General features: G+C 45.3%; 1 protein-coding gene across 1 annotated transcript in view; it reads left to right on the top strand.

Annotated features, from left to right (window-relative positions):
* Positions 1 to 20862, top strand: part of UTP20 (UTP20 small subunit processome component) — a gene marked incomplete in the record, with an annotated part of 2478305 nt that overhangs the window by 1666553 nt on the left and 790890 nt on the right. The window contains 1 exon segment of the mRNA XM_044087776.1: positions 15212 to 15299. Within this exon segment, the coding sequence (XP_043943711.1) occupies positions 15212 to 15299 (88 nt within the window).

Below are 20862 nucleotides of genomic sequence, written 5' to 3'. Positions count from 1 at the left end.
GTATAGTTGCATTCATCACCAAGAAATTACTTTAATAAATTTTTATTTTTAGACTTTGGAAGGTATTGCATGTTGAGTATTACTTTTTAAGGCTTCTTTTACATCCTGCATAGACTTTTATTGCCTGAGCAAAATGTGTGGCTCTGCTGGATTGGTTCTTGGGGCATTACTGTGATAAATACTGTTCATTCTGTTGCGGTATTTGTCCCAATTTAGTTTGGTACAACCCACGAGCTTCCACACAGTTGAGAATTAATTTCAATCTCAGTCCATCTGCCTCAACCGCCAACGTGGTTAGCACCAGGCATCTCTCGTTCGGCACCTTTAAGATTTTGTCTAAAACTACTCCCCTCACATAATGTTGAACACTTCCCCTTCCATCCATATGTTATTTTGCAGTGAGAAGTACTGCCATACTCATTTAGCAGCTTTTTTTTCCCATTCAAAGATATGAACTTTGAAGTCAAATTACTTGATTTACAGGTCAGATCTTTGTCTTTTTGTCCATATTTGTAGCTATCAGGTAGTGAACTAGTTGGGCATCCAGTGTTTTGAACTAGTGCATTCAACTTTGGTCAGTCTTGTAAAACTGTCGGCACATTTGTTTGAGGCAGGGTCTTTTTTCAGCTTTGTAGTCTGATTAGCTGTTCATTATGTTCCTGGTTTTCTGTTTGTATTTGGCTGCGTGTTTAATTATGTTAATGCCTCAGGTTTCTAAAAACGCTTTGTGTGAGTACAAGATTTTCTCAGGACATGTAATTTGTTTTGTGTGCTTTGGTGTGGATTTTCTAGCTACAGAATGGTGTGTGTGTGTGTGTGTGTGTGTGTGTGTGTGTGTGTGTGTGTGTGTGTGTGTGTGTGTGTGTGTGTGTGTGTGTGTGTGTGTGTAAGTAAGCTGGATCCTGTACCTTATAGAAAGAATGAAACAAGTTGATTGTAAAGGGCTTATTACCCTATGGTGCCACTCTATCTAAACCGAGAAAAGAAAACAAAAAGATAAGGTAAGTCTTCTTTCTTCTATGGCCAGACGTCCCAGGGTTGTGGTTTCTCATCACCAAGACATTAGGCAGTTTGGTCCACCAGTATCAGGCAGAGGTTTATGCATTTCCTGATAGGAAAGAGGGGTCAACTGCTTTTCATCAGAAAAATAATTATCTAACTGCTTGGAATTGAGACTGCCATCTTCAAATCTTTAAGAGCTCTTTATGATCCCCCCCCCCCCCCCGTGCATTTCCATGTTAATTGGAAGAAGACAATGAGGGCACTTGTGAAAGCACAGATCAGAATGGATGTCCTGTCTTCCTGCATTGCTGCTAGGATGGGAAGAGAAGGTGTCTTTCTTGCAGTGTTGACTTTTCCTCATCTGGGCCCTGTTTTCAGTGCTGGTTGCTTTAGAGCCAGTTGTACCACTGCCAATGCCTTTATTTGTACTGTCATCATTGGAATCTGCACCATTAGGATTGTCTGCATCAGTTACTTGGCCGTGGTTGTAAATTTCAACCCTGATTTCTTTGGTACATTGTTGGAGCCAACAAATTCTGTCTTTGACACCTTGGTCCCAAAACCTTTCTTGACACTTGATGTTAGTCTTGGTGCCTGGGGCTGGGATGGTTTCTTCGACATTAAGCGTCTTGGCTCTAGTGTTATGAGGTCTGCTGGTTTCCTCATTGCAGGTAATGTAGGATCAGGATGCAAAACAACATATTAGATTCAGACCCTCCTCAGCTGCACCCTTGGATAGTCTTGAGCTTGAGCTCTGTCAACTTCCCGTCATACAAACAGGAGAGCAAAAAGTCACTACAGAAGCAGATCATTGGCCTCTGATGCAGATTCCTCCTTTTTCATACTCTAACCTTCTCCCTCCCAAGTATTCCTGGAAGAGGTGTAAAAGGAAACACTTGGGCTCCCACTTGGGAGTCTTATACCCTGGATTCTGACCTAGAAGTGAGGCTTCCCAAGTATCCCACCACGGATCCCAAATTTGAGGAAAGACATCAGTTGTCTTGGTCAACTAACCCAGTTTCCTTGGATGAAGAAATCTTTTTCGATGCTTTCAGTTCTATCCCACTTATCTCATGGATGTTTCTCCCTACAGACAATATGGTTTCGCTAGCTATGTAGAGAGCTTAAGAGGCATATGTGGTGATGCTTGTCCCAAGGAAATTGGCCAAGATCCCCCATGACCACCAATCCCCAATCACAAATGCTGGCCCTTTTAGCAGATTCAGTTGTAGTGGCTGACGCCTCCAAAATAGAGCCTCTTTAGGAGAAACTTGTGATACAACTCCTCATAATGTACGGACGCCTGTAGAAAGTGTTTTGCAAGCACTGGGCATTTTTTCTACCAGGCTGTTGTATTACCTGATGCACATGACTTGATTTCAGCATGATCTAGCCAAGGAAGCACTAGAGATACTGAGGAAAATCAGAGACGGTCCACCTAGGTCCAAAGCTGCCGACGACGCTTCTCCAAAGCCAGTTCGCCGGTACTCAGTGAGGTGCTTTCGCAGCCCCTGATACCTGCTACTTCAGATTCGCAAGCCTCTACTGAGACTCATTTGGAGTCCGGTATGCCGCAAGATGCTTCAATTGTGGAACCTGCGGATGTCTCTACCTTGGATGGGTCCGGAGCCGCTGTGCAGGCACCGGCTTCTGAGGGTGTATTCAGGCCTACTGACTTGTGTATTAAACTGACGCCATCTTCTTTTTTGAGGCCTAAAACTCGAATCATGCCCAGAAAACTGACGCCCAGACTGCATGGTCAGGACTCTATGCCTCAAAAACAAATGATAAGAATGGCTGAAGACCTTATTACTTTAATCAGGGGAAGCCAGCCTTCCCCCTCTAAGAGACCTAGGATTGAGTTTGCTTATGATGCTTCTGACCAGGATTCTGAATTTTCTGTTTCCTCTGATGACCAAGATTTACCCTTATCTACCTATGAGGATTCTGATGCTGAGAACTATATTCCCTATGCTTCCCCCCAGAGGATTTCTCATTTGGTGAAACCTTGCATACTCTCAGGGAGCATTTTCTCTGATTCTAAAAAGAGACTTAGGGATTTCTTACTCCTGCCCCAGCACAGGCCTTTAGCCATACCTCCTGTACTAGACATTGTTGATGATGCCTTTTCGGAATCTAGCTTGGCCCCTGACACTCTACCTCCTGCTCCTAGAAAACCTGATAGATATTACAGGGTCCCTGACTCTCACAAGTTCCCTTTTAAAAATCCTACTGTGGATCTTGAGACCATTTTACAGGGACCCAAGGGCATTAAAGCTTTCTTTGTCTTTTCCCGGTTAGGGGTCACCACAGCAGAACTCTGGTCCGCTAATGATTGGCAGTCGATTTTTATGGTGCCGAGTTGCCAGCCCTACGCCCAACCTTCGGCGAAGGCACGCCCATTCACACATGTCTTTCGGAGGCTCGACCGCGGGTAGGACATGCAGACTCCACACAGAAGGCACTCCAGCTGAGAATGAAGCTACTACTGCCAAAAATCCTACCCCCTCTGATAGAGACTCCAGGGCACTGTATAGATGGGGTAAGAAGGTATACACTAATGCAACTTCGGCCATTAGGGCCTTAAACTGCCTTAAACTGCCAATTTCATATGTTAAAGTATCAGCAGCATATTATTATATCATATTATTAGGATTGCTTAAACAGAAAATGTTGTTGATTCCTGATTGTGCTGAAAATAAGGATTTACTGCATTCAGCTGAACAAGTTGGAAAACATACTTTGCAATGTGTGTTTGATTCACTAGAGGCATCTTGCAGGGCTGCTGTAACTGGGTCTGTACTTAGAAGGCATGCTTGGCTTAAGGAGCAATCCTTGCCAGATCATGTTAAAGCAAAATTACTGGATGCTCCCTTAAACCAGCAACACCTGTTTGGCAACAAGGCAGAAGAAGTTCTTAAAAAGATGGAGGAAAAAGCTAAATCTATGCAAACTGTTAAATATTTTTTACAAGTACAACATCCAAGGTTTAGTAGGCATTGGACTTCCAAGAATTGGTCCTTTCCTGCCTCCTCCAGACCTTCTCAGTCCATACCCAGATCCAGCAGAGCTCCCAGGCTTCAGTCCCAGGGTACGCACAGGACTAAGCAGTGGGGGGCCTCCACTTTCAAATCTGGGAGTGATAAAACTCCCCCTATGGTAAACTGTCTCAATGGCTTCCTTTTAAAAACTTCCAAGCACTTATCAACTGACTGCCCCTTTGGGGAGAAAGACTACTCTTCATGCCAAGAACTGGGAACTCATTACCCAGGACAAATGGGTTTTAAATATAGTGTCCCAGGGATACAGATTTCACTTCCACATGTTACGAACACCAAGCGGGTGGCCAGATTTACCCCCAAATCAGTGGGCAGATGCCCAAAAGCAAGTACTTTCTCTCTTAAGCATGGGGGCTATTCAGTTGGTACCGGAAGAGGAAAAGTGACAAGTTTATACTCAAGACTTTTCCTGGTACCCAGAAAAGACAATTCATTGCGTCCTATCCTGGACCTCTCTACTCTAAACACCTTTTTGGTGATTCCAAAATTCAAGATGCTGACTCTTCACCATTTGCTCCCTATGCTAGTCAAAGACACCTGGTTGGCAACACTAGATTTAAAGGAAACATACCTGCACATCCCAATCAGGGAATCTTGCAGAAGATACCTACGCTTCTCTGCACTGCCCTTTGACTTATCTACTGCGCCCAGAGTATTCACAAAGTGCCTAGTTCCAGTCATTGCATTTTCAGACAAAGAAATATTCAAATATACACATACCTGGACGATTGTCTAATTCAGGCAGAAAGCCAGGACATACCTTTGAATCATCTGGCCTTTGTACAAAGTGTACTAACTTGTCTGAGCTACACCATAAACAAAAAGAAATCACACCTGGTACCCTGTCAACAAATTATATTCCTGGGAAGTAAGCTTGAATACAACTTCCCAGATGGCTTTCCTCACGCTGGAGAAACAAATTCATTTGACAGCTTACTTCAAACAAGTGGCCACAAAAACCCTGCTATCTGCAAGGCAAATACTACAAGCCTTGGGGTTCATGGCCTCCTGCATTCTCCTAATTCCATATGCAAGACTGCATATGAGGAAACTACAATGGTATCTAAAAGGCCTATGGTGTCAACATTCTCAGGATCTAGAAGCAATGATTCCTGTTATACCTTGCCTACGCCTAGAGTTCCTTTGGTGGACAAAGGCCTGCCACCAAAACAAGGGACTACCATTCACACTACCCCCTGCCACCCAAACCCTAACAACAGACATGTCAGACTATGCATGGGGGGTTCACCTGCCAAGGAGGTGCATTCAGGGCAAATGGAACCCAAGTCAAATGCACCTGCATATCGATAAAAAAAATGTTAGCTGTACAGAATGCTCTGACAGCCTTCAAGGACCGCATTCTTCCAGGACAATTAATGGTAAAGATGGACAACACCACTGTTATGTGGCACATAAACAAGCGGGGGAGGGAGGTACACATTCTTACCCCCTCTGCAGACTAGCCATGGGATTGTGGAACACAGCCCTGAGATACCAAGTGCATCTACAAGCTCAATTCCTGCCAGGAAAACTAAATACACTGGCAGACTAACTAAGCAGAAACCTCGTGGACCCTCACAAGTGGAAACTGGAACCAAGGATTTTCAACATGTTGACAAGTAAATGGGGGGAGCCCAGATATAGACCTGTTTGCCTCCCCCCAGAACTATCAATTGGACAAATTTTGCACAAGGACTCCCCACAAACAAGCTTGGAAAGTGGATGCTCTGTCCTTCAGCTGGAAAAACCTATCAGTTTATGCCTTTCCTCCTCTGCCTCTGCTCTCCAAAGTACTACTAAAGATCAAACAAAACAAACCAAGGACGATTTTGATTGCACCAGACTGGCCACGCCAACACTGGTACTCCCTTTTGCGCAGTGTATCACTGTTGGCCCCATGACACCTGCCTCAGACCCCTACCCTATTGTCTCAGCAGGAGTAACAGATTCTGCACCCTCAGCTTCAAACACTGAACCTATCAGCCTGGCTAATTACCTAATCTCTCCTTTACCATCCCTCAGTAAACCAGTGATGGATATCATTTTAGAGGCAATGAGGCCTAGTACTAGAAAATCTTATGCTGAAAAATGGAAAAGATTCTGTGCCTAGAACCATTCAAGGGATGAGCACAGTAATGCCCAGTTTACCTCAGATTTTACAATACTTAACTGAGATGCTTCACAAGGGCCTGTCTTTCTCCTCCATCAAAATTCATGGCTCAGCCATGTCATCTCTTTATAATACAGAACCTCCCCTCTTCTCTCATCCACTGCTCAAGCAGTTCCTCAGAAGGGCCAAAAATTTACGACCACCCAGGAGAGCTCCAACTCCAGCCTGAGACCTTAACTTTGTATTGGAGAAACTCACCCTTCTTCCTTTCAAGCCAGCTGCTACTGCAGACTTAAAATTCCTTTGTTGGAAAACAGCTTTCCTTTTAGCAGTCACTTCAGCAAGAAGGGTATCTGAATTACAGGCCTTTATGGCAGTGGAGCCTTTCATCATCTTTCATGCAGACAGGATATCCCTCAGGACTAATCCCTCCTTCATGCCCAAGGTGGTATCCAGTGTGGCCCTTAATCAGTCCATTCATTTGCCAACTTTCTTTCCTAAACCACAGAACAAAGGGTAACGGATACTGCACTCCTTATATGTGCACAGACATCTTAGATTCTACTTGGGCAGGACTAAACCTCAAAGGAAATCTGAACAACTGCTGGTGGCATTTGCTGCAGGGGCAGAGGGGAAGGCTATTTCAAAGCAGACCATTTCCAAATGGATAGGCCATTGCATTCATTTCTGCTACAAGCACCATGGAAAACCTATCCCACAGGGGATCAGACCCCACTCAATCAGGGCTGCTTCTACCTCTACAGCCGTTCTCAGAGACATCCTAGAAGCTGTTACCTGGAGTTCTGTACATACTTTCACCAAGCATTACCATCTGCCAATTTTCTCTAAATCCAGAGTGGGCTTTGCCACTGCAGTCTTGCAGGGCCTTATAGCTGGTCCTAGTGCTATCTAAATTCCTCCTCCCGTCCTTAGCTTTGGGAATCTACCCAAATGTGATGACTGCAACAATGACACATGGAAGAACATAGTACAGTTGTGTACACTTACCATAAATGTAGATTTTCGTGTGTATTCACTGTTGCAGTCCTGGTTACCCTCCCTCCAGCCCCCTTACTTCTTTTGGCTATACCTCTACTCTCCTTTACTATGCTCAAAAGCTTTTTGGTGTATTTGCTTTTTTGTTGGTGATATAACCGTGTATATTTATAGATTTAATTGCTTCCCAATAGGGGGGCATCTGACATCTGGGGCAAGAATAACTGATGTAATGGCGTCTGCTGCATGTTTTATACCCCTGACAACCTGACATCACGGAAGAAGGGACAGCAACCGGTGTAGGACCCAAGACTTTGTTAATCAGGCCGACTGAGTGCTACTGCAAGCAGATAACCCAAATCTGGTGACTGCAACAGTGAGTACACTCGAACATCTACATTTATGGTAAGGGTACACAACTGTACTTTCTTTTTGGTACCCATGAAAACAAATGTCCTCAGTCTCTTATTAGATTTATGCAGACTCTATCATTATGGAAGAAAAATAAATTTCTTATGGTCACAGTATAGTCAGTTCTCCCATGCTTGCAGGAAGGAAGACTGGATGTACTATTTAGATGTCCTAAATGCTTGTTTGCACATCAGTATTGCCAGTGATACCAGGCGATTCCCAAACTTCAAGGAGTGAAGTCAGTCAGTTCTGAACCCTTCCATTTGGTCTCACCATAGCCCTCAGGATGTTCACTAAATGCATAGTAGCTGTAGCATCCTGTTTTCAAGTTTGAGTATCTGATTCTTATATCTTGATGACTGGTTCCTCACAGCTGGTACAAGGGAGTCATTGATCAGAGCAAGGAATGGTTGTTCACAACTTTAGATAAATCAATTAACACCAAAAAGTCACAGCTGTAAGCACAGAACTTCATCATTTGCCAAGTGGACACAAGGACTCGTGTGGTCAGTTTACTGTTTTGCCAGCATTTAGTTACCTATTCTCATTCTCTTGATGTTCCCAAAACTGACCGCTGCTGTGTCTCAAAGCTTTAAGTCTAATGACTTTTTTTGAAACTTTTCTTGGTTCCCTTTGAAAGGTGCAGATTGAGGGCACTTCATTTGAAAGCTCAAGGTTCAGCAAAGTCCAATCTTTTGACTTGATGGCATTTCTAATTCAGTTGCCAAAGTGTTGGTCATCAATGTCTTGGTGGGTTCTGCAAAAATGCCTTTTGTAGGGTTATCCATTGGTTCCCCCACCCCGATTCTGGGTTGCCAGTCACCATGGATGCATCTGCCCTGGGATGAGGGGGAAAGTGATTAAGGCAGATCATCCAATAGGCATAGCTATACCGAGAAGTTTCATTGTACATCAGTGTCCTAGGTATAAAGGCAGTACTTATAATATTTATTGCAGGTTCTCTAGGACTCCCTTCTGCAGAGTACAGTGGAATAAACTGGTATTTGACTGTCATCATAGAGCGTCATATGCCTGAATTCTCTGATGATATGGGAGACCAAACAATGTACAAAAGTGTAAGAACTGGTGGACTAAAACAGTTTGCTGTCCTTATTCAGATAATTCCATCAGTGGGATAGCATCTTCAGAAAGCTTTTTCAAACATTTTCCATCAGCATTCTGTAATGTTATTCCTGACCACAAAATGTTGGGGAAAACTTTTGATCTGAAGTAGTTAACTTCATTTGTTCATCAACCTGTGGGTATCTGATCCGAGCCGGCAGCTTTATTCAGCTAAGATCCGAGCTCCAAGCTCCTCCCTCTTACCCTCAACCCCCTGCCATCCTCCTCAGTCCCCAGATCTAGTTTGCCGCGGCTTATTCAAGCAACTAGAATGAGTTCCAGGCGTAGGGTTTCGTGAGTTTTTGAAGAGAATTTCTTTTGTTTTTTTAAGTAGTCTTAGTTTAATTGTTAACGAGTGAGTGTTGTTCCCTTTTGTGGTTGTTTTAGCCAAGTTTTTTGTGTTAAATCTTTATATTTTATCAGTTTACTAGTCTCCCCTCTTCCCGTGTGTGTGAAGGTGTGTTTGGGTTAGGCCTTTTTTACAATTATGGCCGAGGCCCCTAAAACTTTCTTCTCTAAATGCACCGAGTGTGGCCATAAGCTATCCCCGGCGGATGGCCACACTCTTGTTATCTGCCTTGGGGTTGACCACCTTTCTTCGGGCTGCACTATTTGTGCAGCCTTCAACAACCCCAGAGCTTTGAGGGATAGGAGGTCGAAGCTGATTCTGGCTGGACTTCTGCCCCCGGACTCAGCTTCATCCTCTTCTCCCTCGGCAGCACCGGCTGCTACCACAGCGGTTCTGCCCGCCATCCCTGTTCCCCTGGCCGGGACTCACCCTCTCACTGAGGCTCAGGAGGAGAGGGAATCTAGGAGGGAGAGAAAAAAGGACAGGCACCACAAGCGGCGAGCCGAAGCTTCCTCTTCGGCTCCGCCAGCGAAGCAGCTAGTCTCTCCTATGGCCTCCGGGCCTTCTCCTTCCCGGCTCCATTCTCCCCGTTTTTCCCCGGGGCCAGAGGAGGAGGAGACCCGGTCACCTTCGAGGTCTTCGAGGCATCACTCCAGGCCTGCCTCAGTGGCCTCATCAAGGTCTACAAGAAGCTTGTCAGATGCAGATAAGGACCGGATGATGCATAGGTTTTTCCAGGCCCAACTGCAGATGGGAGTGATCCTGCCTCCCGCCCCTCCGGGGGGGAGCTCGACCCCCTTTTTCGCCCCGATTGCTCCTTTTCTGACCCACTTCTGAGGTTCGAAGCCATCGGATCCAGGCAGCATCGGAGCCGGGGGAAGCTCGGCACCGGTAGTACTCCCTTCTTTGGCTCCAACCGTACCCTCGAGCTTATCAGGTCCGTTTTCAGATCCGAGCTCTTGGAGCCATGAGCTGAGCTTCGGATCCGGAGGTGTTAGTGTGTCTTCGGTTCCATCTCAGTTGGAGCACACTGGCCCTTCGGATCCGGCTCTGGTCCGCACCTCGGATCTGAAGGGGCTGCTCTCGGAGCTTAGAGAGAGCAGTTCTCCTTCGGCATTCGATGTTGTGGAGAGGGTTTTGTTGAGGGACTTGAGGCCCCAGGCTCCTGCTGCGGTTCCACCCATCACTCCATCTCAAATGGGCCTACCTTCCATCACCTGGCCCCAGGGACAGCCTGCGCCTATGTCCCAGATGGTTCCCTTAGAGGAACAGGATGTGGTTGGTGAGGCATCCTCGGACAGCCCCCCCCCCAAGGAGGTTCCTCACAAATGTAAGTGCAAGAGGAGGCACTTGGACTCACCTGAGTCCCTGACAGAGGACACGTACTTAGAGGAAGGGGAAGGTTCCCCGAGGTCACCCTCCAAGGACGTCTCCTTCGGAGACATTATGGAAGTGCTTCGTATTAGAGGGGGGTGGTCAGCCCAAAAGCCTTCTTCCGATGAGTCTGTGTTTCTGGAGGCATTTGACGCAGGCCTATCTACCTCTTGGGTGTCCCCTCCCGCCGATCCCCTGGTAGATCTGATTACTACCAGGGCATGGAAGGAACCAGACACTGTGGAGCCCATACCAAAGAGACCTGACAAAATTCCTAGCCCACCCACAGACAGGACGGTTTGGAGCAAGGGTGCTCCAGGAGATACCATGGTGGTGGTGGCTGCCACCAAGAAGGAACTGGCCCAGGAGCGTTCTTTGGTCCATCCTCCCGACAAGGAGTCTCGGGACCGCATAGGGAAGCAGATGTTTGCTTCAGCCACCTTCTCTGTAAGGTTGTTGAACTACATGGCATATGTCCTACGACTCCAGCGGGATCTTATCAAGGAATACGCAGGGTCGCCCCCAGAGTCCATGTCGGCTGAGGATAAGAAAGTATTCTCAGCCAGAATAGCCACTCTTAAGTCCATTTCAAACACTTTTATGCGTCTCCTTTCCCATGCCACGAAAGGAGCCGCTAGAGCTAGCAGAGCGGGCATTGTCTTACAGCGGCATGCTTGTCTACCACAGTAGCTTGTGCAATAAAGTACTGTGGTGGTTGAGCTCCAGACTCCGTGGATTTTCTTATTGGTCGTGTCGTGGTTTGGTTCCTGGTTCGGCATGCTTGTCTCCGCCTCTGCAACTTTGCGGAACCCTTCAAGGCGTCCTTCGCAAATGCCCATTTTGACGGCTCTTCGCTGTTTGGCAAGACAGTCCGCGACACGCTGGTCCAGAGCAAGAAAGATGGGAAGACGTCTGCTGTCAGAATCCGCTTCTCGGCTCCCCAAAGGTCCTTCTCCAGGAACCAAAAAGGACAAAAGAAGATGTGGTTCCGGAAATCTCAACAGTCCCATTTTGCTCTGGACCCCTCGTCCTTCAGAGGCAGAGGAGGGCAGGGTGGACACCGGCCCAGAGGCAGAGGGGATCCGAAGAATTTTGTGTCGAGAGAACCCTTTTTGGGTTGGCCCGCGCAGCAACCCTGAGGGGTTACCCAACTGCTCCACTCTGGAGGCAGTCGAGGGGCACTTCTCGAGGCATCTAGAAGTTTGGGAGTCCATTACAACGGATCGCTGGGTGCTTCAAATCATATCCAGAGGTTACACTATCCCTTTTCTGAATCGTCCCCTCAGACCCCGGAGCCTCCCCGATGTCCCACCCAATCAAAGAGAGGCAGCAGCCGCAGAAATAAAGCAGCTGCTAGAAAAAAGAGCAATCCAACCCATCCCCCAAGACCAGTCCGGATCAGGTATCTACTCCAGGTTCTTTTTGGTGTCAAAAAAGACGGGGGACTTAAGACCAATCCTTGACCTGTCCCTTCTGAACCTAGCGGTCGCCAAAGAAAAATTCCGGATGGTCACCATTCAATCCATTCTCCAACTCCTACAGGAGAACGACTGGATGTGCTCTGTAGACCTCAAGGATGCATACTACCACATTGTAATGGACAGACAATTCAGGAGGTTTCTCCGCTTCTGGCTGGGAGCCAGTCACTATCAGTTCAGGGTCCTTCCCTTTCTCCTCACCACAGCCCCCAGGGTGTTCACCAAAGTGATGACAGTTGTAGCGGCCCACCTGAGGCTTCAGGGGATACAAGTCTTTCCGTACCTAGACGACTGGCAACTGACCGCCCACAACAGGCATCTACTCTGTTCAGCCAGGAATTACTTCCTTCACTTGGCCTCTCATCTGGGAATTTCTATCAATCTCAAGAAATCTTCCCTTCAGCCAACTCAGACCTTAGTTTTCATAGGAGCCAGGATAGATACAAACCTCCTGAGGGCCTTTCTAACTCTGGACAGGCTTCGAACCTTAACATTCCATGTGATGGCTCTTCTACAATCCCCGGGCCCCCCAGCGGAATTGGTCCTGAGGGCACTAGGTTCTATGGCGGCTGCCATCAGTCTTTCACCATTCGCTCGTCTAAACATGAGGGTCCTGCAATGGACTTTGCAGGTTCAATGGTCTATCCTGCAACATCCGCTAAGTATGACTATTCTCCTCAGCAATGTTTGCAAGAGGTCCCTACTCTGGTGGATCCAATCCTCGGATCTCAGGGAAGGGCGTCCCTTTTCTATGACCCCACCCCACACCACGGTGACCACGGACGCTTCTCGCCTTGGGTTGGGGGGGGCACTGCATGGGCAGAACCGTCCAAGGCACGTGGACACACTCAGAGACCTTGTTGCACATGAATGTCCTAGAGATGAGGGTGGTGCTGTTATGTTGCAAGCACTTCAGGCCCTTCTTCCCTCAGTGACAATTGTGATTCAATCAGACAACATGTCTATAGTCTGGTATATCAACAAACAGGGGGGAACCAGATCCTATCCGCTGTGTCGAGAGGCCATGAAAGTTTGGGAATGGGCAATCTCCACCAACTGCTTTCTCATAGCAACGCACATTCTGGGTTGATCCAACATTTTGGCAGACAAGCTGAGTCGAACCATCCTGTCACCTTACGAGTGGTCTCTGAACCCGAGAGTAGCAAAGCAGATCTTCCTCAAGTGGAGGTCAACCTTGCTGCGATTTTTTCGCGTCGCCTTTCAACGCAAAGTGCAGCGAGTACTTCGCTCTACTTCCCCCACCAGGGGAATCCCCCAGAGACGATCTAGTCCATGCTTGGCCATCCGGTCTACTTTATGTTTATCCACCTCTTACCCTCATGGTAAGATTCTTGCAAAAAGCTCGTCGGTTGAGGAGCAGAGTGATCCTCATAGCCCCATTCTGGCCTCGTCAAACGTGGTTCCCTTGCCTATGGTCTCATCTGGTCAATCCTGCATTGATTCTGGATCCCACTCCGGATCTGATTTCTCACCCCCTGGAATTGACAACTCCAAACCTGGACAATCTCAAGCTCACAGCTTGGTTGATCCAGTTCCCAATCATAGCTAGGACTCCCGGTATCTCCTCTTCTGTCAAAGCTATTCTAGTAGCTGCTCATAAACCTTCTACCAGGAAGGTCTATAAGAGCAAATGGAAACGTTTTTCAATCTGGGCAGAACATAGACATATGGACCCCTTTACAGCCCCAATACCAGCTGTATTAGAGTTTTTGTCGCACCTATTCGATCAAGGTGTCAGCTCCTCCACCGTCAAAGTCCAATTAGCAGCAATTTCATACTTTCATGTGGGAAGTGATCTCGGTTCATTAGCTTCTTCCAAGATCTGCAAAACTTTCGTTAAGGGTACTTTTCTGTTAAGGCCTCCTGTGAAGGATGCAGTCCCTCTGTGGGATTTAACCCTTGTTCTTCAGGCTCTTACTGCCCCCCCACCCCCTTTGAACCTGCAACTTCGGTGGATCTTAAATACTTATCTTGGAAGACAGCCTTTCTCATTGCCATCACTTCGGCCAGAAGGGTTTCAGAGCTTCAAGCCCTTTGCGCCAAACCTCCATATCTGGTCTTCCATAAAGATAGAGTTTCCCTCAGGACCAATCCCTTCTTACCTAAAGTCGCCTCTGAGTCCAACATTAATCAATCTATCAATTTGCCAGTGTTTTTCCCAAATTATCAAAACAAAGGTGAATACAAATTACACTCTTTAGATGTGCACAGACAATTGAGGTTCTATTTACACAGGACTGCTGGTCATAGAAAATCTGAGCAACTCCTTGTATCCTTTGCAAAACCCTTTTTGGGTAAACCTGTGTCAAAAGCTACATTGTCCAGATGGATTTCACAATGTATACTTCTTGCATATAAGAGTTCTGGCTGACCAGAACCTGTCTGAGTTCACACCCATTGTACTCGATCGATTTCAACTTCTGCTGCCTTTTGGTCCAGGGTGTCCTTGGATGATATTTGTTCTGCAGCCACTTGGGCTTCATCCCATACCTTTATTACACATTACAAGCTGGATTTAATTTCCAGAGGAAGGGCGTCCTTTGGATCTGCAGTGCTCCGGAATATTCTTCCATGAGGACCTCCTAAGTTTAGGTAGCTGGGGACTCTGTCCCACAGGTTGATGAACAAATGAAGTTAACTACTTCAGATAAAGAAGTTATGTACTTACCATAACGTTCCATCTGAGTAGATAACTTCATTTGTCAGCAACCAATCCCCCTCGGTCCCCCTAACCTGTAGCTCGTCTTTTTAGGACCTTGTGTTCTCCGTACCAGATAACATCAGGTTAGGAAATTTAGTTGATCTTGATTGTAGTAGGTTATAAGGCTAAGCAAACTCGATCTGAGGACTGAGGAGGATGGCAGGGGGTTATGGGTAACAGGGAGGAGCTTGGAGCTCAGATCTTAGCTGAGTAAAGCTGCCGGCTCAGATCCGATTCAGATCAGATACCCACAGGTTGCTGACAAATGAAGTTACCTACTCAGATGGAACGTTATGGTAAGTACATAACTTCTTTTTGACATTTAGTTTATGTCTGTATGGTACTCCACAGGTTGATTGCAAGCCTAACACAATTCTGTAATAGGTTTACAAAACTAACCATTAAAAACTCCTACCCTATCATAAAAACTCCTACCCTATCATATGTTTGACCTCTCTGGTAGAAAAACTGCTGTGCATGTATTGTGTTGGCTTTACAAATTTTAAAGTTCCCTGCTTCTGATAACTGTTTATTTTATAGTTTACTTGTAAGTATAGTTACTTCAGTGTAATTATTTATTTTTCCTAGGATAAGTAAATTTGTGCAGGACAAACAACAAAGCACAACTCTTATTGGCCTCCTGTTGCCCTACCTCCAGAAGTGCAATATTACTCAGGTAGTGTTTTTCTGCCAGTTCTTGTATTGCTTTATTTTACAGAATGCCTTTTCTATTTATTTTATATTTGCTTGTTTCTGTATGATTCTGTGTGGGCACACAGCTGGGTTAACAAATGCAACAGGTGTGAGGCAGCAAAGAAGCAACTACTGTAACACCGAGCTTCACTGAAGAGATGTAAAGCAGTTGCATTGCCAACCTAGTTTCATTTTAATAAGCCTCACAAATTATTTACGATTCTATGTAACAGAGATACAAAAGTATATGTGTAATGTACTCAGTCATGCAGTATTTTCCACCCATTTCACTCAACTAATTTAAGAGCATACAGTAAGTGGCATATTTTGAAATGCATTTAAGTTCAAGGTTAGAGCAGAATCTTACAGCTGATATCAGAAGAGGACACACAATAAAGAACTTCCATATCCATCATGACTATTGCTTTATAAAACTCTCACCTTACAGTCGCCATGCACACACTGATGTGAAATGCCTCCAAAGGCCGTACAATAGTGATTCAGGTGTCTGTGTAGCTGAAACACTAACTAGTAGTATACCTAGAATTCTATGATTTAATATGAACATTAAATTAAAAGCTTTGCTAAATGAAAAACTTAATCATATCCAGGAAGTTTTTGCCATTAGTGCTGACTGTTACGTATTTTTGTTTCTTCTAATTAAAAAAAGGTTTGTGTCTTGAAAATGATTTGATTTATGAAATTTATAGATAATTAACATGGGGTATTGGATATGAATTACCCCTTGATTATATGGCATTGAAACAGCTTTGATTTTAATTAGTAAAATATAAGTAATGCAATTTACTCATGTTTTTAATAGCTAAGTTGTGTGACTTTTTTAGTTTATCACTTTGAAACCAGTAATTTGTTTGTGTTAACTATATCATTATCAGCAAGTCTGTCTTGAGAAAGTTGCATCACTATGGTGTAACAGCATTTTGTTTTAACTTTTCGGGGAAAGTTATTGGGATACTCAGGTTTTTATTTCACTTTACAAGTGCATTTTTTGTCAAAAAAAATGGTTGTGTGTGAAGTACGTACATGACAGTCTGAACTGGTCAGAAATGTATCAGTATAACTTTTAGAATGTTAGGAAATGCAACTATTTGATAAATATATTTAGTTCTAGTGTCACACCAGCACAGTAGAGCAATGATTTATTTCTATGTTCAAGTTTGTGAATATACATCATGTATATATGCAGTGGACCAAATGGCACAAACATAGAGGCCTAATATGGTCCTGTTAATGGTGATTACCATTATAGAACTGTTTTAACTAAAACTGTGAAATTTTGTAGCAAAATTGTAAGGAAATTTGGCACCTGGATACACATTGCACTTTATTTGTTATCTTGGATGTAAAGAAATGTGTAAGTATTCATGTTTATGTTATGTGACCTTCCACGTGTGTCTGTATTTCTATCTGGTATGCTAATGCATTTACAGTATCAGAAATTTCACCTTTTTTTATGGGGAAAAGTGTGTGATTTTGTTTGTTTTAGTGTAATAATGTAAGTTCAGTAAGGATTTTTGTCATGAGCATTTACTATATTTCTCACATGAACAGGAGCTATGTATCCAGCCAGTGCAGAATCAGAATATAGTGAAACATTTTACAGTGTTACTCTCGAAAGATGGTGAAACCTCCAGAAGTGGAGACAGATTCTTCCCACATCTTGGGGAAATCATGGCCTACCTTTCTTTCTTGATAAGGCAGGATATCAGAAGGCTAATTGCCTGGCTCCTTGCATAGAAGGGTGGAGCCCTTACTATAACCCAGGCAGCTAGGTTTCAGGTAACTGCTCCAGCAGTGGAAGACCAGGCAGAGAGGGAAATGGAGTAAAAGGGAGTGTCCTGCCCACCTCTGGGGGCAGTCAGTGAATACACGGGGAAGTGCGAGTTCTCCTGCATAGACTAGGGAAACTACTTCCGTGTTGCAGACCCCCCCCCTCCATACTGCAAGGGAACACTAGGGCTAAGCAAAACCTTTTGACCGACCCCTGATGGCTGTTTGACTGATGAACTCCTCTCAGTCTCACCTTGCTTCGAGGATAGGGTCAAATGGGCCAGCTGACTGAGAGAAGGTTGATGATTGACAGATAGTGGGGGCAAAGTATGCTAAAATAAGTGAAGGAGAGGTACTGTTGTCATGCCACTGATGGGGGATGGAAAGTCTGGCCTTTATTTGAGTCCACATATTCCCATAGTTTTCAAGGGTTTAGTTATTGCAGCCTGGCCCCTTTAGTGGCCCAAAGGCTGAAGTACACTGCTGTTGTCCTCAGGTGGCTTGGGAACCGTATCTGTGCTTGACTTGGGAGTTCCCCCACCTTGTTATTCAGGTGTTTGGCTGTGTTTCTCAAAGATCCTGGCAATAGGAAGAGCTTGGTGTTGCTGATGTGCCGTATACTTCAGCACAGACAGAAGAAAGGAGCAACACTTTGTACAGCCATAGTCTGCATATAAACCCAGGTAGGCGATGTCTTGGACGCCTGTGGACAAGTCTCATTTCTACTGCAGTGGTGAGGACATGGCCTACTAGCAGGCAACAGTACTGAGACCCACTTCTCTATAGCACCTTTTTTTTTTTTTTTTTTTTGAAAGGCTGCTTTTGTTTCCTTCCTCTTTGTGAAAATTGACATTCTTAACTGACTTCTATGTCAACCACTGGCCATTTTGGCCTTTCAATTTTGGAGTTAATGACTGGATAATTTCCAATTCTGCTTGCGTACAAGGTCTCCCAACCATAGAAAAGCACTTCTGTTTTCTGTTCTTCCTGAGACTGGTTTCTACTTGTAGCCAGGCCCTTTTCTTAGTTCCTTACAGGGTGCAAATACATAATGGGGTGCCTCGCTCCAAAAGTGTAATTTATTTTTGTGGGAAGCATTGTCTCCTAAAGCAGCTGTACTATTAGTTGGACTAAGTAAGAGATCTTCAGTGAGAGTCACTTTATATGGGTTTGCTCGACTTCGTTTACCTTTTGGGTCAGTCTGATGCCCCAATCCTCTATACAACAACCATAAGTGGTCTTGTGGCAAGTTCCCTTACAATCCTGCCATCTGGAGATTTCACTCCCCTTACTTAAAGGTACAGTCACAAAGCTGAGGGGAAAAAGGGAAACCCTCACAAAGCTGATGGAAAAAGGGAACCCCCCACAAAGCTGAAAGCAGTACTCTACATACTTCAGTGCCGCAGTGCAGCAGATATGAATAAAAACAGTAAGAGAGTCTTCACACTGGGAATTTGGGATTTGATTAGTTTTCATTGAATGGTAGATTTTCCTACATGTATTGCATTGTTAAGCAAACTTCTTCAGCTCTCCCTTTTTTAAGTCTAGTGGCAAATGCCATACTTATTTTATGTTTCTTCTTCTCCACGGCTGACTATCACCTCCTGTCTTTGCTCACTGGGTCTACTAGACCTACCTTAGCCTTCCACAGGTTCAATGTGACCCATGTCCAGGGCCATGGAGGAGGTCAGTGACACTGTTGTAGCATCATACTGCTTCTAGAGAGTATGCCCTAATTCCCACCATCCCACAGCTGCATTGTGAGCTCCATAGTCGCTGCCCAAACAAGGTGCATGAGAGCTTTAGCTTTTGTGCAACCTCCTAGCTAAGCAACATACTACTTATAGGTTCATAGGTAGGTACTAGGCTATCTGCCCGAGGGCATTTATAAGCCTAGCCAGAGTGTGTCAGCTTTTGCCGCCCCATTGATTAATTAACTGAGCCTCTGTCAAGAAGAGCCAATGAAGTGATCCCAGGGGTGTATTTTCCACTCGTCAAGGTTTCTCTTGAAGACTGTTAGTGAGGGGCTCTGCCTAATGTAGTTAGGAATTTTGTTCCAAAGCATGGGGAGTCTCTGTGACAGGAATCTATCCCTCCAGCATGTTCTATTTATTGTTGTGGCGAGGTTTAGCTCACTAGAGCGAGTGGCTCGCAATGACTTGGATTTCTTTAGGTGGAGCATGTCCATCAATTCTGAGTTGGACATGGCTTTGTAAGTCAGGCAGAGATCACCTCTGAGTAAGCGATATGCCACTGAGTACAGCTGGAGTTTTTCCAGAAGGGCTGCATAGGACATATGTTCGAGACCAGTAATCCTCTTGGTGAGGTACTTTTGTGGTCTTTCCAGCTGTTGGAAGTGTCTTGTGATTTACATCCCAAATGGGGCATTGTACTCTCTGATGGGTCTGATGAGTGATAATTAGAGGGGCACTATAACCTCTTTATTTCTAGATGTGAACCCTTTAGTAATTAGATGGGCTATATAGAAGGATTTCCTAACTACTTTGGCAATATGATTGTCAAAGGAGAGATTACTATCTACCTGGGTCCCCAGATCTCTTATTACCTCTTCTGTATTAAGGGGGCTGCCACCTATGTGGTAATTCATGGGTGTTTTGTTTTTCCCAAATGGGAAGACTATGCATTTTTTGGCATTTAGCTTGAGACCATGACTTTGACACCAGGTGTCCATCTCAGTAAGGCCCTTTTGGAGAATGTCCGTGTCAGCCAGAAAGTCAATTATGGCTCCCAGTTTGCAGTCATCGGCAAACTTGGTTAGCTATAGTCCTCCTGTGTTTGCCTGTATTTCTGAGAGGTATATGCCGAACAGTAGGGGTCCTAGGACTGAGCCGTGTGGGACACCACTTGTGACTGGTTTAGAGTTGGACCTGGAGCCCACTATTCTTACCGTGTGAGTTCTGTCTGTAAGCCAGTTGGCAACCCATCTCATGATGTAGGGGTTTATGTTCAGGCTGGTGAGTTTTTCTATAATTCCTGAGTGGGGAATGGTGTCAAAAGCCTTGGCGAGGTCAGGGTAGGCTGTGTGAACTATCTTCCCCTCATCTATGGCCTTGGTGACTGTCTCGAAGAAATCAACCAGGTTTAGTAGGCATGATTTGCCCTTAACAAAGCTGAACTGGGTCGGGTCAAGGGTTTGGAGGTTCCCAATGTCTTTTGTTAATGAGTTCCATGATGATGCGTTCCATAGCCTTGCAGACCAGGCTAGTCAGGCTTATGGGGCGATAGTTACCAGGGTCAGTTGTGGCCCCTCCTTTGTGGAGCGGAATAACCATTGCTGTGCGCCATTCAATGGGCACATAGCCTGTGGAGAGGCTGAGGTCAAACAGTGAATTTAGGTGGGGGTTTAGTTTGTTCTGTAATTTGTGCAAGCCGCAGCCTGGGACACCATCTGGCCCCATTGACACTGTGCTTTTGGCTTTTAAAAGGACTGTTTTCACCTGTGCGTCTGTGATTTCCGGGACACTGCACTTTTCCGGTATTATTGTGGGCCCTTTTGGGGATGAGAGGGGGGTGAAGTTTGCACTGAATATATCTGCCAGGATGTTGGCAATATCAATATGTAGTTCAGAACTTGCTGCACTGATAATGCTACTGTATCACAGTGAGCCTAGCCTGCCTTCTTCACACAGCATGAATAAGCTGACATCAGTTGCTTACTACCATCTCCCCATGACCTCTGGTGCTAGTGCTGCTAATCAAACACTGGTTTTCTTGGGTGTAATAAGAGCTTTATA

The sequence above is a fragment of the Protopterus annectens genome, chromosome 11.part0 (genome assembly GCF_019279795.1).
Source record: "Protopterus annectens isolate FY-2018-M chromosome 11.part0, PAN1.0, whole genome shotgun sequence".
Lineage (NCBI taxonomy): Eukaryota > Metazoa > Chordata > Ceratodontiformes > Protopteridae > Protopterus > Protopterus annectens.
Note: the sequence above shows the minus strand (reverse complement) of the source record. Positions and strands in the feature narration are given on the sequence as shown.